The sequence below is a fragment of the Xiphias gladius genome, chromosome 7, assembly GCF_016859285.1.
Source record: "Xiphias gladius isolate SHS-SW01 ecotype Sanya breed wild chromosome 7, ASM1685928v1, whole genome shotgun sequence".
Classification (NCBI taxonomy): Eukaryota; Metazoa; Chordata; class Actinopteri; order Istiophoriformes; family Xiphiidae; genus Xiphias; species Xiphias gladius.
In genome coordinates, this window is record NC_053406.1 from 5,764,185 (window position 1) to 5,784,474 (window position 20,290).

At 40.0% G+C, this 20,290-nt stretch overlaps 1 protein-coding gene across 1 annotated transcript in view; it reads right to left on the bottom strand.

Moving 5' to 3' along the window:
* Positions 1-20,290, bottom strand: part of LOC120792060 (calsyntenin-2-like) — a 252,906-nt gene that overhangs the window by 65,885 nt on the left and 166,731 nt on the right. The window contains exons 5-6 of the mRNA XM_040131067.1: positions 19,591-19,740; positions 545-730 (exon numbers count right to left, since the gene is read on the bottom strand). Of these exons, the coding sequence (XP_039987001.1) occupies positions 545-730; positions 19,591-19,740 (336 nt within the window). The remainder of the gene's footprint in view (positions 1-544; positions 731-19,590; positions 19,741-20,290) is intronic.

Genomic DNA, 20,290 nt, shown 5'->3' on the forward strand with positions numbered 1-20,290 from the left:
TCCAGCCCCCCTGCTAGCGGTGCACTGTGGGGTGGGAGTGGGGAGTGGATAGGCTCGGCTGCTTTGCTGGTGCTCTGGGCACCGACACGGCAGCTCGGCTGCTCATCAGTCACTGAGGAGAAAGCGTGGCTGCATTTGGGGTGGCTAATGCCCTCGCTTTGTCACACCATTAGTGACACAGCTTTAAGTTGCAATTCTGGTGCCTTCATTTAGCACAGAGGTTTACCGGGGACACAAGTAGAGAGGAGAGAGCAACTTGGACCAGGAGTTTTCAGATAGTGGTTTAAAAAGGGCAGAGGAAGCCGCCTCAGGCCCTGTCTGACCCTGGTACTCAGACCTTGGATTCAAGTGATGCTATTAGCTGCAGGTTACTTCTAATTCAATGCACTAACTTTCATTTTGCTGCTTCAGTCAGAAGTAATCTTTGATAAGCCACCTTCTGTATATTCTACATATCCACCACTGTCCAAATAGCCACAGGTCACACAAGAACGATTCTGGTATATGCTGTTTGTTTTTTGTTTTGTTTTTTTGCAAAACTAACCACAGAGTTTCTGTAGAGATTTCTCAGAGTAGGTTTCCCGGTCGCAGCCCTTCCCAATGTGGCTGGTCTGCAGCTCCACTGTGGTCCTCACTGACGACAGCGGCCCACCACAGGTCTCCAGATGCATCTTAGGAAACAGCTGCTTACTTCCAGTTCCAGGCTCATAGTCCACTCTTTTGTTCCAACCTGAGAGAAGAGGGAGATGGAGTGATTGTGTTAGGGATGGCAGAGATGATACGTTCTGAAACTGTTCTGCTGAGCGGAAACACCATCTGGATGCAGATTATTATCTGAAATCATATCTGATTTTCACAAGCCTACTTGTTGGTTTTGTTACTGTACATTTCTTTTTGCCTCATTTTGTCCATTTAGGCTACAATCAAAAAAAGACTCGATTTCCAATTTTTCACTGTCACTAATATTTCTGGCATCCCAACTCAATATCCTTCTGGCAGAATTTGCCTGGCTAATAAAACTGCTGCATTGTTGTTCGAGTGCAGTGCAGCACCTGCATTAGCGGAAATAGTCATTAGCTGTCACTGTCTGTCCTGTCAGCTGTGAATTGTGTTTTCTGTCTGGGCAGGCTATTATTTTGTGTGGCGGTGATTTTTTTGCTTTTCCCTTCATTTATTTCCAAGCCTTTGCGGTGTGAATTTGTGTTTGTCCACACAGTCTCTGCTGGAGATAACAAGAGAATGAACTGCAAAATTATGTCGCCAGTTTATTGTTTTTATTAGTTTTGTTTACAGTGAGCCAATCTCCCTCATTATCTTCATTTCAAAAAAAAAAAGAAGAAAAGAGAGCTTGTGGCATATCTGTAAATTCTGTCAACATAGATTTCCAACATTTGCTCTTTCAGAGGCCTGTCAGTCCAGTTACCTTCGTCTGTCATACAGCAGCATCGTTGCATCATAGCTGTATGAAATTAGTTCTTCAAAAGCAAACTTTATCACCTTAAAATTAACTGGGCACCCAACTGTCCACCATCTTGTCTCATCAATGCTGCTAGAACAGACAAATCAGTTCCTATCCATCTTATCCTTCTATCTGTCTATGATTCTAGCCATCGAGCATTGCTGGATAGGAGCTGGAGGCATAAGCATGAAGCTGGGCTGACTCGAGAAGAAGAAGAGGACCGGCTCTCTCCTGTTAAATCTGCAATTTTTGCTTCCTCACACACTCACCCCCTTGTGCTCAAACACATACACACACTGCATCTGTTTTGTAGTTGATTTACTTCCTCCAGACTGTGATTACCGTGGGCTGCTGCAGCACTGTTACTATGGGATTGTCAGTGGCTGTGATGAGAATAGGCACAAACAATGGTGCACACTAAATGAGAGCAAAAACACATTCATGAGTGCAAGAAAAAGGACAGAAGCACAAAAAGCTCTGCTGATTTATACACTTCTGTAGCCTTCTGTCACACACATTTCTTTTGCATACAGTTACTATATGCGCTGTATATACATCTATGTCCTCCTATCTGTTGATGCTCCCTTATATATCAATTGATCCTATAGTTCTCTTAGAGGGTTGCATCAGCAAATGACTCCTGACACACACTGAAAACTCACACGTGATGTAAAATGCAGTGTAAATGCTAGAAGTAGCTGCCAACATTCTCATCAAAAATTTTCTTGTATGGTAATTGATGTCATGGCTCAAAATGAATGCCGCGATGATTAGTTCATACAAAAAGCTACACATACCATTTAATCCAGCGGGTATTTGCTGAATGTGTTTTCTGGCCTTTGTTTTTGCTATGCTATGATGAGTAAGAGAGTGATGCTGCAGCTTTCAGATTCAGGCTGGAGAGGGGGCATAGCAGGTGCTCTGGTAATAACATACTCCACGGACAACTGGGAGTCAAATGACCTGTTGAGGACTTGGCTTTGAAACTGCCTAGCTGGCTCCATATCCAGAGAGGGAGGCATGGATGGGGCAGAGCCTGGTTAAGGATGCAGAGGGAGGATAAATGGGGGGCAATGGGTTGAGGACATAGTGTGCATATGGATATGTGAGGAAGGGTTGGGTTGAGTCTGGAAGTGGGTGATAAGAGAGCATTGGACAAACATGAGGGATAGTAAATGGTGCTGATTCTGAGATGAGATTAAGACGGTTGTATTCTCATCACCTTTTAATAGTTTTTATTCTCATGGAGTGACCGCCTGTAGTTTATTTGTGTGGAGGGGGCAGTGACCAGCATCCGTTCAATAATCCCAGTAGCTTCAGAAAAATGGATACATAGAGTTAGGCCGTCTCCTCACAGAATGCAGGGCATGTAATTTACATATTCAAATGTTTTTTGGTGTTGTCAGGAGGCCTATCAAATTTACTGAAGCTTAACACTGTTTATTTGCAGCTGGTTTTTGAGTATTGTAGGGAATAAGTACTTTGCTATGTCATTATTTCACAATACCTGACATTACTGGAAGGGAAGATGCCAGAGCATGCAAAATTGATTAACTTTAAGATTCTGTTGCTGCCCTTAAACCAGAGCTAGTCCTAACCCATACACCGTTATCCATGCATTCATTCTATTTTACTGGCACCAGAAAGACTGGGAAAACAGTGTGACAATGTGAAAGGGGTCACTCATAGAGATGAACCTACAGAGAATTATCACCTGAATCTGCAGCTCCCCTCAAGTTTACGGGGCATACAGTGAGTTCATTGTTTAGCGGTCTGCAACTTTACTGTTTTGGTTCACACGAACAGTACTCATAGCATTTTCCGTCGCAACAGCCAGCTGTTTTCAGTGAAAAAACTCTACAAGCCCACTGTCCACTACCTGCTCAGCACCAAGCTGCAGACAGACTCAGTTAGCAACTAGCTGGTGAACACAGTGGAGAATTTAACAGCTTAAGAGCCAGATATTTCTCTCAGGGGGTGGTGGAGAGCAAAAACAGAGCAAGGAGAGAATGAATATTGGATTTAAATTGTCCAAATTGGCCAGAAACATGACTCCAAATGAATGACAATGTTGCTCCTTAAGTCCTGGACGTGTAAAAAGGCAACTCTTTGCTAACACGTTGATCATATCAACTTAAAAAGGTGACAATGCGTCAATATTGGGTTCATGAGCTGGAGGTTTGGAGGTGTGTCCTTGGAACTAAATTTTGACACTGTTCAGGAGGTGGTTCTTAATCCAAGTTCCAGGTACACAACATTAATAAAGCAGGACTTTAGAATATTTAGAATATCCAACATACTTTTTTTATGTTTTGTCTGTGTAAAACTGTAGATTGAGTCTGTTCTCAACCAAATTCTTCAGCCACACCTCCACATTTCCTGATTTCCACATTTTCTGATCGAGGACAGAATCAAGCAGCTGGTTTGACAGTATGGAGCAGAGACAGAGAGGGACCAAAAGCTACTGGTGTGTCCTTCGGGGAAGGCAATCTGTCTTGAAGGACGCAGCCAGACAGCTGATTTGGTACCGGTCTCAGGTTTTCTCTCTGCTTCAATCTGTCATGTTCCCACTGTGGGTATGGCGCTTCTGTTGATTTAAGGATACTTGTGGTTAAAAGTTATTTACAGTTATGTACAGTGGAAACACAAGCTTCTCTAAAGCCTTATAGGTTCTTAACATTTGAGGTTATGTGAAGCTACAATGGTTGTTATGTTGTGGTGGAAAATACCATCAACTGGTTCAGGAGCTGCAGCTACTGGTTACCACTCCTCCGTGTCAGGAGACATACAGTACGCATACCGTAAAGATACGTTTTTTCAACTCCCCCATGTGCATTTTGATGAACAGTGATGAATATCTTTTTCTGTATCTTTGTTTCTGCATGTTTGAATGAATCGGACAAACAGTTTTAATGTCTATACTGTAAAACATTAAAACCTGCTTTTATATTGCCTAAGGAGGATGAGACTTAAAGAGTGACATTTTGTGAGTTGTCTAAGAGCGAATGCTTCTGTAATACAACTTTTATTGATATTTATATACTTTATGCCTGCCTGTAAATGATCCTCGTGATAAATACTGATGCCCATTAAACACATAGGTCTACTGTAAAACACTGGGTAATGGGCCCAGTTCAACACTTGAGTGACGCCACTGTGACAGAAGCCATGATGAATGTAAACAGAGGGTGTGAAGTGCACCGCCTCAAATATAATGAGGGATGGGCTCATTGGTAGGAAGGCAAATGAGTTACAAGGAGTGTCGGTGCTGCATATCTTGAAATCAAATCAAAAGACGAAGTACAATAGCACATCTTCTTTCACACCAGAAGACACATTTCTTTTGGAGACAGGAATCCCTTCTATGTTTAGACATGAGGTAAGGGGTGTTAAAACAGTGTGAAAGCACTTAAAGTACAAATACGAGCTGTTAACAAAAAGAAAAGAAAAGGAACAGATACTGTATACTCGCAGCACAAATCAAAACAGTAGCTAAGGTTTTGATAAGGCCCATAGAAATACCCACATTTCCTTGATAAATGTTTGACAGTGGCATTTATCTTTAATAACGGAAAACACTGCAGCAATGAAATGGAAAAGGTCCTTTGCCAAAAACCCACTGGACTGTACTGAAGTGTGATTGCATGGACAAAACAAAGACACACATCTCTGTCTTGTATCTGTGCCAAATGTTTGATAATGGTGGCTTTTATCAATGTTTTGATTTCTGGAAGATAAATAACAAGTCCACGCTGCTATCACCATCCTTCTCCCTGCCATAGTTTTTAAGCACTGATGCACTCTTCTCACGGATGGTTATAAATGGATTTTGTAACAAACACTTTCTACAGAAACCTTATGTTAGTTCATGAATAACACAATCTCTCGCTGTACAGTATTGATTCTCTTGCACCTGTACCGTGACACCTTCAGTTATGTTGCTGTCTCACAAAGAAATTTATAATGAATTGTTCTGCTCTGTTGGTAGTTCAGCCTTTTACCGCTTTATGACTATTTGACATAATGGCGTAGCATTCATGTCGCTCTATGCGTGTTAAACAGGCTCAGGCTTTATAGTCTTTTTTTTTGCAGTTTTATGTAGGCACTCTCACACTCTGAAGCTAAAAGCCTTTCATAACGCAGGTAATTAAGTATAAGGTTGATTATTGCAGGTGGGTTGGGGGGGGTGGATATAAAAAAATATAATAAAAAATGAGTGAGTCAATAAAATATATGTTTACTCAGGTTCTGTGCTTGAGTAGAACTTTGAGGTACTTGCACATAACTTGAGTCTTCATACTCAGAGGGAAATATTATACTCTTTATTCCACTACTGTGCTTTTATGTAACAAGTACAGCTACTAGTTTGCACCCAGATTTTCCATACAGATCATGTGATCAGATAATAAAATGTGATGCGCTGCTATTTATTACACTACAGTAGACAACAGTATATAAAGTTGTTCTTAGTAGCTTCACCTCCACCAGCTACACATGAAAATGCTACTTACATATCAATGCATCTTTAAAAAATAATCCAATCAAAATAGGGGCTATTGTTCTGCATAATGTGTTTATTTTTTTTACACTTTAATTACTGAGTAACATTTTGGGTGCAGTACTTTTACTTGTATTATTTTTACATTGCCGTATAGAAAGTAAAAGGTCCGGATTCTTCTTTGGTAAATAGTTACTTTGATTTATTGGGGTGCATTTTCCTATTCAGTTACCAGATCATGTTTTGTTTAGTATATTATTTTATTACCTATATCATCCTATATGGTATACACCATTCATTCATTCTGATTGGTGTATATCATGTATTATTTGATACTATTGTGATCATGGTAATAATAATGATAATAATAATATTCATAATGTGAGTTTAAATGTGATTTCTAGCCCCATTCAACATCTCTACAAACAGCAGGTTTGTAGCTTTGCATTGTAATACTGAGACATTTTCCCATATGTTCTGCATTGTCACTGTGAAAGGTGTCTGTATGTGTACATGCACACTCAGCCAGCATGAAAGGGTTTATTTCGTCCTACTATCGTGTATGAAGCAGTGGTTCCTGTATTCTTGCAGGACCTCTGGTGAGCTGCATTTTGTGTTCCCGCTAAATAATTTATTCCTATTTAAGTGTCTCTGTAGGACACTGCCACTGGAGATGCTATCACATACAGGTGCAGCTTGAGCTCCCAAATTCCCAGACAGTACAAAGAGGGTAAACACAGGCATACATAGAGGCTTACATCCAATAATCAAATAAAAAAGTACCCTCACTTTGTGACTCAAATGCATACATACAGACAGACAGAACTACAAATACATTCACTACGCACATACTCACACATACACTCACTACAGATGCATAGGCACAATAACTCAGAAAACAGACTTGCTCTAAAGCCCAGCTGTCTTACGAGCAATATGGGCTTAATAGGAAGCCATTTGGTGTCTATTGAGTTGTGTGCTTGCCTGCAGTACACTAAACAGAAGTCAAACAGTGAGCCCAAGAGTTCCTCTCTGTGAATATAAGAGGAAGACGTGAGGCAGAGGAAGCAAGGCAGACATGAAAACGACCGTGTGGAGCTTGTTCAATAGTGCAAAAGTAGAAACTCCCCACCAGGGCTGTGATCTTAAAAAAACCACCACCGACAACTAAACAATGTTATGCGTATGTGCATGTGTAAGTGAACAGGTTTTTATGCTTGGTTGTAACCTTTATATGAAAAGATGAAAATGTTAAATGTGGTTAGGATTATGTTCTAAAAGTTTACCTTGATTTAAAGATCTTCAGTTTTCTCTACCATATATATAATAGTCATGGTGCTACTGTGCTACTATCATTGAGAATGTACTCATGTAACCACTGATACGAACTGTCAGCCAATTAGAAAGCTACTTTTATACTCTACACTTGACTATACAGCCACCATTATTATCTCAGATGTGTTTTTAACACATCTGTGTTTTTAACACATCTGAATTGTGTCTCATCAATGTAATTGTACTGCGCTTTGATAATTATGGGACTCCAGATGGAATCCATGCACCCTTGTGCATCACACACTGTGGCTACACAGCCACGATGGCCACGATTTATTAAACTGAAAGGGATGGACCTTATAACCAACTTATACATAGCATTATTTGTAAGAGTCAGCCATTACACTAACCAAGGATAGACTATGCTCTAATCATGTTTCACTTCGCATTTTGATGTCAATCTAAAGGTATCATATAAAAGTTTTGCTATTGCTACACAGCCGATGTTAGCATGAACAGCTGTTTTCTTACCAGTCTAGAAGAAACATTGTGAGTTCATCATAAAAAACTTTGTTCCTTTACTTGGCAAAAGCTGTCTCTGTTGGGGGAAAGCAACGCTAAAGTTAACTTTTGTTTTGCTTCTATTTCTATCCCTTTTTCTACTGAAGTTAGCATGCTAACAAGCTTGTCTGGCCTGTCCCATCTTGTTATACCAATATATGATAGTGAGTCACTATCGTTTGCCCTCAGTTCTACATGAGAAGATGAAGAAGTAGCGCTGAGGGCATATTCTATTCTTGTCTAACCTCTACTCTAACACAACAATGACTGAAGCTCTCAGTAAGGAAACGCTAACGTTGGCTATGTAGTGATCTGCTTTTTTTACCTATTATTTTTTCATGTTTTCAATATGTAGAGAGGTCGCTATTTAACGTGCCATAAATCAGCATGAAGAACATGATCTCACTCCCAACTTGTCATATATGGTCGCTTGGTCAGGACCCCTTGGAGTCTCTTGTTAAGGCAATGGGTACCCGTTTAGCGTCATTTTTCATTGTGCAGGGTAGTCTTTGAAATAGACTTTGAATGTTCTGTGATGTATCGAAAGTTGACGAGTGAGTCAAGCAGACTCATTGTCTGGTGACATACAGTATATGGGGTGAGACTTCATTATGGTTTTGATGTCACAGTGAACTTTTTCTGTATTAAACTAGGTCCCAATCTTTCAATAGCCTTAACCAATTTTAATAATTCTGTAGTTTACTCTGCATATTGAAAAATAACACTAAAGGGGTACCCAAACCCTCTCCCCACACACCTCTCTGATGGCAGAATTGGAGCTGCGTCTGACGATTTTTATAACTTTCTGAAACCGACAATACAACAAGCACACCCACTTCATGTAGCAATTGGCTTTGTGAAAAAATATGCAGGATGTGAACTTCAAGAATCTCAAGCTCTGCTTTTTCTATTCTATGGATATTGTACTGCAAAATCGGATATTCTGGAGGTAAAAAAGTGAGCGAACATTTTACTGATATGTTCAGTATCAGCGTATTTGCGACCAAATACGTAAAAAACATTTCCTCATTATGCAAATTGAAAATGTAATCCAGTCGTAACTATGTTTTCTACAAAACCTATTTGCTGTTGCAAATTAGTTATATATAAACATAATTTCTAGGAGACAGGGTTGCTCTATGATGACATGCTATTACCTTGCCTTTTAGTGTGGAGATTTGCAACAAGTATGGACACTTTGGCTTGAAATGTTTGAATGACACTTTGGACCATTTAGTATGCTTCGTTTGAAGCACACTGAACCTGTTAATGCTTTTCTGACATAATTCAGATAGCTTTATTTGTTTAACTAACTGGGTTTAGGACATCTGCACCACACTTTACTAAGTTATTTGCATTAGTTGCTTCGAACGGTTTGATTTATAAGAATCAGGTCCAGAGAGGCTCACAGTTTGAGATGGAGTCAGAACCAGCTGCTGTAACTGAGAAGTTGCACTTCAGTGGCACTGGAGGTCCAGTTTAAAAAGTTACAGCAGTGACCACTTATCATTACAATATGTTATTAAAATTGAAATTCCTACAAACATGAATATTTGGATCACCAATTTGCAGTCTTGTACACATGGAAAAAACAATAAGTAACAATCAAACATGGTATGATGATTTTTAAAGACCCTCCAAATTTTTTGTATGACTCCTACTTGCAGTGAGACAGACTATGTTTCAGTTTCAGTTCTTTTAATCTTTCTAGTAGACTATGAGAGATTAATCAACAGATATAAATGTAAAATTGACACGTTTCTGTAGCGGAAACTCAGATACACATACAGTGTGTATTGGCATATCCAATGCTGTATATGTGCTGTATATGTAAAGACATACAATATCATCTTTCAACTGAAGGGTGTGAAAAGCAGAGATTGAGTGAAGGAAGATGGATAGAGGTGCTTAAGAAAATGATGCATCATCACACTTTCATGCTGTTCCCCATCTCTGGGGCTGTGGAATAGTGTGTGTATGTCTGTCATCAGTAAGTTCTTGCATGCTTTTAAATGTGTACGTAGATGTGTGAACGTGCAGGATAATGGCTGTTTGAATGTGTGTGTGTGTGTGTGTGTGTGTGTGTGTGTGTGTGTGTGTGTGTGTGTGTGTGTGTGTGTGTGTGTGTGTGTGTGTGTGTGTGTGTGTGTGTGTGTATTTGTGTGTTCGCATGTAAAAATGCTGACACCGCATTCAAGTAGTCAGAGGGTTCGTCATTACTCGTCCCAGCCATCAGTGGGAGAGCCACTCAGGCCAATTTCCATTTAAAAGAGCACTGCTCCTCTTTTCCTTCCTTCCTTTCCCCTTCCTTTACCTCTCCGCCTATGTCCTAATCTATCTCCCTCCCTTTCAGAAAGTGCCGTCTTTCTGATTTCTCCCCTTCTTTCCTGCCCATTCTTCTTACCCCGTATCTTTTCCAACAGTGCCCCAATAGGATCATTAATGCTTTCATGCATGCTCTTTGTGTGATACAAGAGACTATGCTCTTTTTGTCTTCAAAAAGTTGATGGACAAAATGGAAGGAAGTGGAATGTTTCTTCCTGCCTGAATGTTCCATGATAGAAGCATGATCTTATTCATTGAGGAGGGGTTCTCAGAGGTTTTCAGGCAAAAAAATCTATATATCAGTGCCCAAGGCTGGCATTTGTACTGTGCACACTGTGCACTGACAGTGGAGGATTATGGCATACCAATTGACTGACTGACTGACTGATGGCAAATGCTAGATTGGATCAGCTGGAGGGACGCTGCAATTATGATTATCTCAAATTATTTCATAATGAAAAGGTCCAAGCCCTCAGATGCGCATGGACGAAAATGGAGAAAAAGAAGAGGAGGAATAGGAAGCCCAATATAGAGGTATGTTATCTTATGTTAACATTAAAATGCCATTTTGAGTAGATGTTTCATTTGTAGTAGCTAGCTAAGTAGCAATAAAACTAATGCTAGATAATGACGCTACAAAAGCTGATAGACTCTGATTGTAGTATATGAATCTGAATCACAAGCTAGCAGTTATGGAAGAAGTATCTAGATCCTTTCCTAAAGTAAAAATACCAATACAGAAATGTAAAAGTACTCCATTACAAGTAAAAGTCCTGCATGAAAAAAAATCTAATTAAGTAAAGTACACAATTATTAGCAGCAAAATGTTATCACTATTTGATGGAGCTGTTAACAACTCATAGACTCTGTGTTAACAACACTGCTTTTCGTAAGACTTCAGAAGCCAAAAAGTTTGGAAACCACTGGTTTAATCTTAATAGTGTGTTGTATTTTAAAAGCATGTTGTATTATCACTTGTGTATAATATTCATCTTAAAAGCAACTACTAACTAAAGCTGTCGAATAAATGTAGGCACCAAATCCTAATCTAACCTAGGGCACCAAAATGGCTTGAGCCGGCCCAGTCAGTGCCATTTATATGTGGTCATTTATATTACGGCTTGAATCTTTCTCTGAATGTCTTTACAATGGACATGGCCAGAACTAAATCATCTGTCAACTAGCCAAGAAAAAACGGTGTCACAGAATGTCATGTTGCCTTAAAGACAGTCTAAAATGCTAACAGTCAAAGGCTTATCTTTCTGACCGCAATTAAACTTGCCAATTGCCACTGCCACTGGGGGGCAGCACAACAAACTGTACATAAAATACTGACATCACCTGAGAAAGCTGATACAGCAAATGTGTTATCAAACAATTACCTATTTACACATGTAACAGACATGGAGCAATATTAGCATTCATTTGGAGTCATGTTTCTGGCCGTGTAATGGCCTGGAATGTAGAAGTACAATATTAGCTCGTCTTCACAATCTCCCGAAAAATATGACTGTGTCTTTATAGGGTGCTAGTTGCTTCATTATGTTCACCAGCTAGTTGCTAAACTCTGTCTGCTGAGTTTTTTTTTTTTGCTGAAATCAGCTGTCTGCTGGGGACGGAAATGAGGTCGGTGACAGCTGAGAGAGTAAAACCAAACAAAAAAATAAGTAAAGTCGCAGACTGTAAAACAAAAAAAATGACCAAAAAGATTCTAAAATGATCTGTAGAAACTGAGGGAAACTGAACTACACATTATACATAGTCATTTAATTAATTGTTAATATAAAAAAATTGATTAGCACATCTTTAAATAAAGAATCAAGTCCAGAGAGGCTCACAGTTTGAGATGGAGTCAGAACCAGCTGCTGTAACTGAGAAGTTGCACTTCAGTGGCACTGGAGGTCCAGTTTAAAAAGTTACAGCAGTGACCACTTATCATTACAATATGTTATTAAAATTGAATCTTTAAATCTTTAAAACATCTTTAAATAAATCTAAAAGTTGTTGTATGTTTTCCATCTTCAAAAAGTCTTCCAAAACCCCAAAACAAATGTGACGGAAATGGGGCTGGGGGTCTTATATTCAGGTCAGTGTGTTATACTCATTATGAAAATGCAGTCTTTTTAAAACAAGTTTGGAAAGATCATAAATATAATAAACATCATTTGTCATCACTAGATTTCAAAGTTTGAGATCTCTCCGTAGTGCAGGAACTAACAGGTCTGCTCTGTGAGCACCTGAGGTGTCAGAACCATATTTCTATTAAAATAATCTCATAGAGCGTCAAATGGGATACTTTCTAATGAAATTAAACAATTTCTCATTTTGCAGGATTCCGAGGGAAGCCTCCTATAACACCCCAATTTCATGTCCAGAGTAAGTCTAGTTCTTTTGCTCCCTTTGAGGATTGAGTGAAAATTTACAGTTTAATCCTGGGTGTTTAAAGCGAAGACACTGAAACTGTTCAGTAAAACGGAGCCAAAAAGTGCTTTACCTTCTCTTTACTCCATCTTTATTTCTATTCTGTTCATGATGGCAGCAGATTAAGCAAACTACTCGAGACATCCACATCCTCTATCTCCTCATGGGGAATCCTGAGGGAATTCCAAGGCTAGTCGGGATATAGTTTTTTAATCCGTGCAGCATGTCTGCATCAGGGATTGCTCTCCCGACAGGGAGGTTTTCCAGCATGATGCACTTAAATCACTACCCGAAATTTGTTGCCATAGGTGAAGGTCAAAATGCAACATAACTTTAGATCGATTGGTAAAATTACATCACAACCTCTGCTTTATGACTGCAGCACTACTCCCTCCCTTGGGCAAAACTGTTCCCCCAGATGTAAAAACTTCTTGTTTCCGTATCTCTCTCATTCAGTCACTGCTTTCTCTTATTCCCCTTCTCTGTCTTTGTACTCATGATTGCTCAATGTTGCCATGACACTGAAATGGTCCTATAAAGGAAACGCCAATCTCAACAGGCAGCCATACAAGGACTGAGGAAGTGTAATCACTCTTATATAGGTGTACTTAGCTGTGTTGTTATGTATTGTGTATTTGTGTCTATGCTATGTCAATCTTTGTGTCTCTGTATGTGTGTATTTTGTGCCCACCTCTGTGTGTGAACAAGGTGTATCTGCAGTTTGCTAGCAGGTGTCGGTGGATGTATTTCTTAAAGTCTCCTTCCCTATCCTCTGTCTCTATCCCTCTGTGCAAACACACACACACACACACACACACACACACACACACACACACACACACACACACACACACACACACACACACACACACACACACACACACATTTCCTTTTTATCCAGCTATTCCCCTCACAAGAAGGTGAACCAAGGGTGTCGCAACCCTCTCTATCTTTTTACCCCTGCCACCACTCATCCATCCCTCCTACCTAAAGCCAAAGAAGGGGGTTGGGAGAGTTCATGTGAGTTGATCCCTGTGACAGAGTGTATGTGTTATGGTGTAATGCAATAAAAGTGAAAAGTGGAGTAAGAGGAGGGTTTGGTGACTGTGATTTACGGTGGAGACTACTGGATTCCTACCTAAGGCTAGTACTGTATCAGAGAAGAAAGATGAATGGAGAGAAGGAAAGAAGCATGAGGGTGAACTGATCAGCCAGACGGCAAGATGAGTGGAGAGAAAGTAAGCAATAATCAAACCCACAAAGGAAAGAGGAAATAAAGAAAGGGAACAAAGCAAGAAAAAAATGCAGGACATAGACACATAGGGCAAAAAGGAAACAATGAAAGTAATAAAACCAGAGAGGGGATGAAAAGAGCTAGAGCAGCAGCTAGACAGCCTCAGTCTGAGATTAGAGAGGAAGCAGGAGAGGAGTAGGAGGTTAAAAGAAATGGGAAAAGGAAGTGCCGAGCCATTTATTTTTTTTCTTCCCCTCTTTAGTTCATCCTCTTTGTACTCTTATCAGAGATCAGGACCATTGGCTGCCAGATGCACACATGGAATACTGGAGAATCGAGCAGAAAATGCAACTCCCCTCCTCAAAGAGAGAATATGCCGCAGAGCCTGCATTCATCTTAGATACTCAACCTGCGGTTGGCTCTCAACTTTCCACCAACAAAGTGTAATCTGTAACTGTGAGTCTCCAACACCCTATTTGCCGAATATAATTAAATCATATTTGAAAAATGCATCATTAATATTCTATTATTGTTTCACAGTGGTGTTTAGTTCTGTGATTTTTTACTTTTAAAGTGAGGCGATTTAAATTTTTGAGGAAGAAATGACACAATCTTCCTCTTACAAGTGAAGAGTTTTAATCATAAGCAATAAAACACACTGATGCTCAGTTTAATACATGCAAGGGCTTTACTGCTACAGCCTTACTTGGTCTGCTGTGACCAGTAGTTTATGGTGGCCAACGTTAGCAAACTTCAGTTATTAGATTAGATATAACCAAATCACTTTTGGTCTGCACATTGTAATTCGTTATTAGAGCTGCATTCTCAACTAAATGACAAGAATACAGGGAAGGTGTTACATGTGAGCAACTGCCAATGCAAATATCTCAGTTGATAATATAAGCTATGCTACAAAACTTGGGTAGCTTACCAAATTTCTTTAGTGAAAATGTTACATTTTTGTATGCCTCACCAGTTAAGCAACACCTTGAAGATACTCAATAGTTTACTTAAACAATATATGGTTAAGGTTTAGAGGTTAATAAAGTTAACAGTTACTATAAACTCAAAGATAGCATTGCATGACTGTTTCTACATTTAAACTTGTAGTAAACTGTAAAACAGAAACAATTAGCTTTTGTATTCCAGGGCTGTTTATTCTCTCAAAATGCTAGTCTCAGTGCTCTGGGCTGTAATATTGACCATATAAAGCTTTCTGTCACTGTTGACTGTCTATTGTGGTGTGAGAAACAAACTGTATTGCACCAAATAAAACTGATAACCATCCCATCAAGTGAAGAGAAGAAGCGGTTTACTCTGTCACTTATCTTCCCCTCTGTCCACTCATTCCATTATTAGTTTTTCTTGTGTGTATGTTCATGTGTATGAGTTTTTGTGTGGATAGAGGGAAGAAGGGAGATGAAGAGACAAGATAGGAGACTGACTAAGGGAGTTTGAAAAGTTTTAAATTATTTTGGACAAGCAGGAAAAAAGTGAGAATATAGTTTCTTGTTTAAGGTCTTTCTCCTTGTTGGCTCCCACTGTCTGACAAGCCCAAAGCCAGGATATGATTTCCATGTTTTCAAATTCTGCCACAACAACAGTTCATTATATGATATGAATGGTGCGTTGAGGGGATTGAAGTGATTTGGAAAAATCCCAAAATAAATTGACATATGTGCTGTTTGGAAGAGTGGCATCAGGGTGGGCAGGGCTTGTCAGCGCTCCAAGACCTCACTACAAGAGAAAAAGCTGATACGGTGATGCAAGCACTTATACACACCTGTGTGTGTGTGTGTGTGTGTGTGTGTGTGCGTGTGTGTGTGTGTTTGTGGGTGTACAGGCACTACCCATCAGTGAAGGAGTTTCCACCAGCTGAGTGAGAACATGTGATTAGTCAGGACAGAGACACAGCTGAGCCCTTCTGTCCAGAGCAGGAGAACATGGCTAATTTGAACAGACAGATTACTATTTTTTTTTTGACAAAAAAGAAGGCACATCTTGTGTGTGAGTGTGTGTGTGTGTGCCTTTGACATTTCCACAGTAGCCTGCTGACAGAAGCCTGCCTTTAATTCAACAACCACTAGCCCTATTAAATATCCCCTGATCTGTGGCCATGGCTTTTTCTTCTCCCTCCCCATCATTCCCTTCATGCCTGCTGCCAAACAAGGCTCACAGCGACGACTGCTCTTTCATCAAGGGAGAGTGTATCTGTGCTTGTGCGCACGTGTGTGTGTGTGTGTATGTTTCTTCTCGCCATACTCTTGTGCTGAAAATCCTAATTTGAAAAATGCACTCACAAAAAGAAATTGCAAACAGCCTTCAAAGACAGAATTATTGCTGATAGCCTAGAGATTGACTTAATGTCACCCTGTACACCAATGACAACCCTGGCTGCTCTGCATGTTTATGTGTTAAAGTACGTGTGGTGTGCTGACTCTGAACTTGTACAGGCCCATATTTACAGTATATGTAGAATACTGTGGCGTCAGAAAATATTCAGACCCATTTATTTTTTGTCTGTGAAGATTCTCAGTCATCCAGGTCATGGTATTCGCACAGCACTTACAACATTTACTTTTTGCACACTTTATTGTGTTGTAGGTTTTTAAAAAAAAATAAATTAAATTGCCATTTCTGCCCATCAATCTATACTCAATTATCCATAATAACAAAGTTAAAACATGTTTTTTTAGAAACTGATTAAACATTAAAAACTAAAATCTCACATTTACAAAAGTATTCCTTTGCTGTGGCACTCCAGTTTGTGGTCAGGTGCATCCTGCTTGCTTTAATCATCCTTGAGATGCGTCTACAACATAACTGGAGGCCAACTGTGGCAAACACAGACTGGACAGAGTTTAGAAAGACACACACCTGTGTACATAAGGTCCCACAATTCACACTGTATTTCTGGACCAAGCCCAGCCATGACGTCCAATGAACTCTCCGTGATGAGAGAATTGTGGCAAGGCACAGATCAGGGGAAGATTATAAAACCATTTCTAACACCTTGAGTGTTCCCAGGAGCACAGCGACCTCAGTAATTGAAATGGAATAAGATTCGAGCTCTCAGGACTCTCCTAGAGGTGGATGTCCAAACAAACTCAGTAACCGGGCAAGAAGGGTCTTGGTCAGGGAGGTGACCAAGAACCCAATGGTCACTCTAACAGAGCTTCAGATGTTCTCTGCAGAGATGGAACCTGCCGGAAGGACGACCATCTCAACAACACTCCATCAATCAGGCCTTTGTGGTAGAGTGGCTAGACGGAAGACAGCTAAAGTGGATGATCGCAGAATTCTTTCCTTGGTGAAGAAAAACCCTTTCACAACATCTAGCTAGGTCCAGAACACTCTCAAGGAGGTAGGTGTATCATTGTCAGAAAATTGTGTCACTGTCCAAATACTTATGTACCCAACTGTACCTGACTGTATATACCTGACCGCGTATACATATATATATGGGTGACAAATTAAAGGAAAAACCTAAATAACAACAGATTCTCTCGTCTGATCAGATAAAAATTTTACTCTTTGAGCAGAGAACTCCAAGCCCTGTGGCTGGTGAACACCAGATACTGCTCATTACCTGGCTAATACCATTATTACAGTGAAACAGGGATGCGGCAGCATCAGCTGCTTCTCCGCAGTAGGGACGGGGAGACTGGTCAGAATTGAGAGAAGGATGAATGCAACCAAATACAGAGAGGTGCTTCAAGAAAACCTGTTCCAGAGTGCACATGACCTGAGACTGGGGCGATGTTCACCTTTCTGCACCACAATGACGCAGAAAAATACAGCCAAGGCAGAGCTGGAGTGGCTTCAAGAAAAATCCCTGACTGTCCTTGAGGGCCCCGGCCAGAGCTCAGACATAAATCCCACAGAAAATCTGTGGAGAGACCTGAAGATGACAGCTCATAGACACTTCCCATCCAATCTTGAGAGGATCTGCCAGGAAGAATGGTACAAACTTCCCAAATCCAGGCGTGCAAAGCTTGTAGAGTCTTACCCAAGAAAACTTGAAACTGTAATTGCTGCCAAAGGAGCTTCTACCAAGTACTGAATTAAAGGCTAGAATGCATTTGAAAATAAGAGATTTCTGAATTTGATTTTTACTAAATTTGCAAAAGTTTCTAAATTTCTCATTTGGTCCATTATTGAGTGTAGATTGATGGGCAAAATGGCCAGTTTATTCATTTACAATTAAATCTACAACACAATAAAATGTGAAAGAAGTGAAGGGGTCTGAATAGTTTCTGAAGCCACTGTATGCGCATCTGAAAAGTTTGAGTGTTTTGATCTGAGAAAATTTAGGATTAGAAGTGTACAACTGTGTGGCTAAAACTGTGTCTGTAGGACATGCAAGTATCTTTTATGTGAAGACTACTCTCTCTCGAGTGTCTACATTATCTGCATGATTTTATTGTACATCATAAAGGATATGATTCAGTTTGCCATCATCCTTGTTCATAACTTTGCCCCTTGGCGCAAGAAACACTACACAACATACTGCCAAGTGCTGCCACAGTGACATTGTACTACTTGAAATTGAGAAATAGGGGTAAAACTTCTCCCCTTTTTTCATTCATTCTTTTTTTTTTGGCTTTTTGATTTGTTGACCTTAATTCCTCTGAATTTTGAAATCAATCACCAGTCTGGTAGAGCTGTTCCTGCACTGCAAAAGTACCCATTTTAAGAAATTTTTTAGACGAGACAGTCCCAAAGTTAAGAGTTTGAAGACATTCCTTGAATCATTTATTTTCCTGATGCAAAATGAATTGATTTAGCTTTTTCTGTTTTGATTTAAGTTCCTAATCTTGTCTCTGAAGATTCCTGACTAAGATCAGAAAAGTACATTTATGTAAAACTACAGGCAGGGGTTGCCACTTGTTTTGAGATAATACAGATTGGAAGATTGAACATGAGCCAAACAATTTAAGTTTCTATGCAAGGTTTACTGGCTGTCACTGAGCTGCTGCCAGGGCCCTCATTTACTATCACTAGCTTGCTAACATCACATCCTCTGAGAGAAGAAATGGCTGAACGCCAAAGAAAACCAGCACATGAATCACCATTTGACCAAATGACAGAACAACACAGGCTGCACATGGTTACAGCTGAAGCTGCAAGCTATGTGTGTTCCTCTTTCATCACATGTGCTGCTGTCCTCTCTGACAAATTTAAACTGCATCCGCAGTTACCTTGAGTGCTGTCTGTGTTATGGTAACCCTGTTCTGACTCCTGTCTTTGCATTACTCCAGGCTTTGTTAAGGCTGCCATGACTGCTCTCTGATGTGCTAAGAGCCGTGTTGGCTGTGTCACGTTGCTCTTAGTAAATTGCTGTTGATCACACCAGTTAAACTTGGCATGCCAATTCCTCAGGGAGGGAAGAGATGGGGAGAGAAAGAGGGTCAGGAGAGGTAAAGAGAGAAAAACCAAGAGTGAGAGTGACAAAGAAATATAGAAAAGATAGGTAGAAAGAGAGGGGAAACCCAGACAGTATGATTAGCACAAATTGAGAAAAACGAGGTGTGTAGACGCCAGAGATCGGGAGGACCACACACACTAAAGTAATGACAAGTAAATAATCACATCTGTGTTTCTGTGAGTATAAACAGAACCCATACAGCTCTTACTCCATGCTCCATCATTGTGCACACACTGTACAATACAGCCAGGCTTACGTGCTGACACACACATACTATACACACTCAAGTAATCACACACAAACAATTTGCGTTTCTGGATGTTTAAACATTAAACACCTGTCTGAAACCTTTGCACACAAACAAACACAGAGACATGATGAAGGCCCACCTTGCCAGCCAGGTTTGCAGACAGGCTTGACGTCAATGTGAACAGGGACGCTGTGCAGCGCCCTCTTCTGGCCGCAGTCCCATGCAGTCACCTGGATCTCGTACTGCTGCTGGCGGTCGTAGCTCAGCTTCTCTGTGTTCCGGATGTTACCTGATGGAGGAGAAAAGAGTCGCTCAAGGTCAAATTCAACCAAAGTAGCTTTTTTAAAGCAAAGTCATTCTGATGTGTAGTAAAGAAAATACAGTTCCTCTATTGTGTCTCATAATGAAAACATTTTACGCTGAACAGTTTGGCATATTGAGAGACACAAATTGCGATGCTTGAAGTTTTAAGATTTCAAAAACCAAAAAACCTAAAAATGTGTCAATAATCAATATGTGTTCTTACTGTCTGGTTGGGGTGGAAGAGATGAAGTAGTTTACTGTAACTGTTGTCGGTATGGCCAATTTCTCTAAAGCAGTCATTCTGTACAGTTTAGGTTTCTGTTTTTCAGTATTTAATTTCAACAGGTCTCCAACATTGCCCATCAGTGTAAAAAAAAAACAAAAACAAATATCTGAGAATAATTTAGTCAGTTATGTTGAATATGAGGTGTCTAATTGAGGGGGATGGGATAGTTCCTGTCTGCAGCAATTAGCCTCCACAGCATTTTGACATATCACAGTAGGAAAAGCATGTGTGAATAATAAAATTAATGATA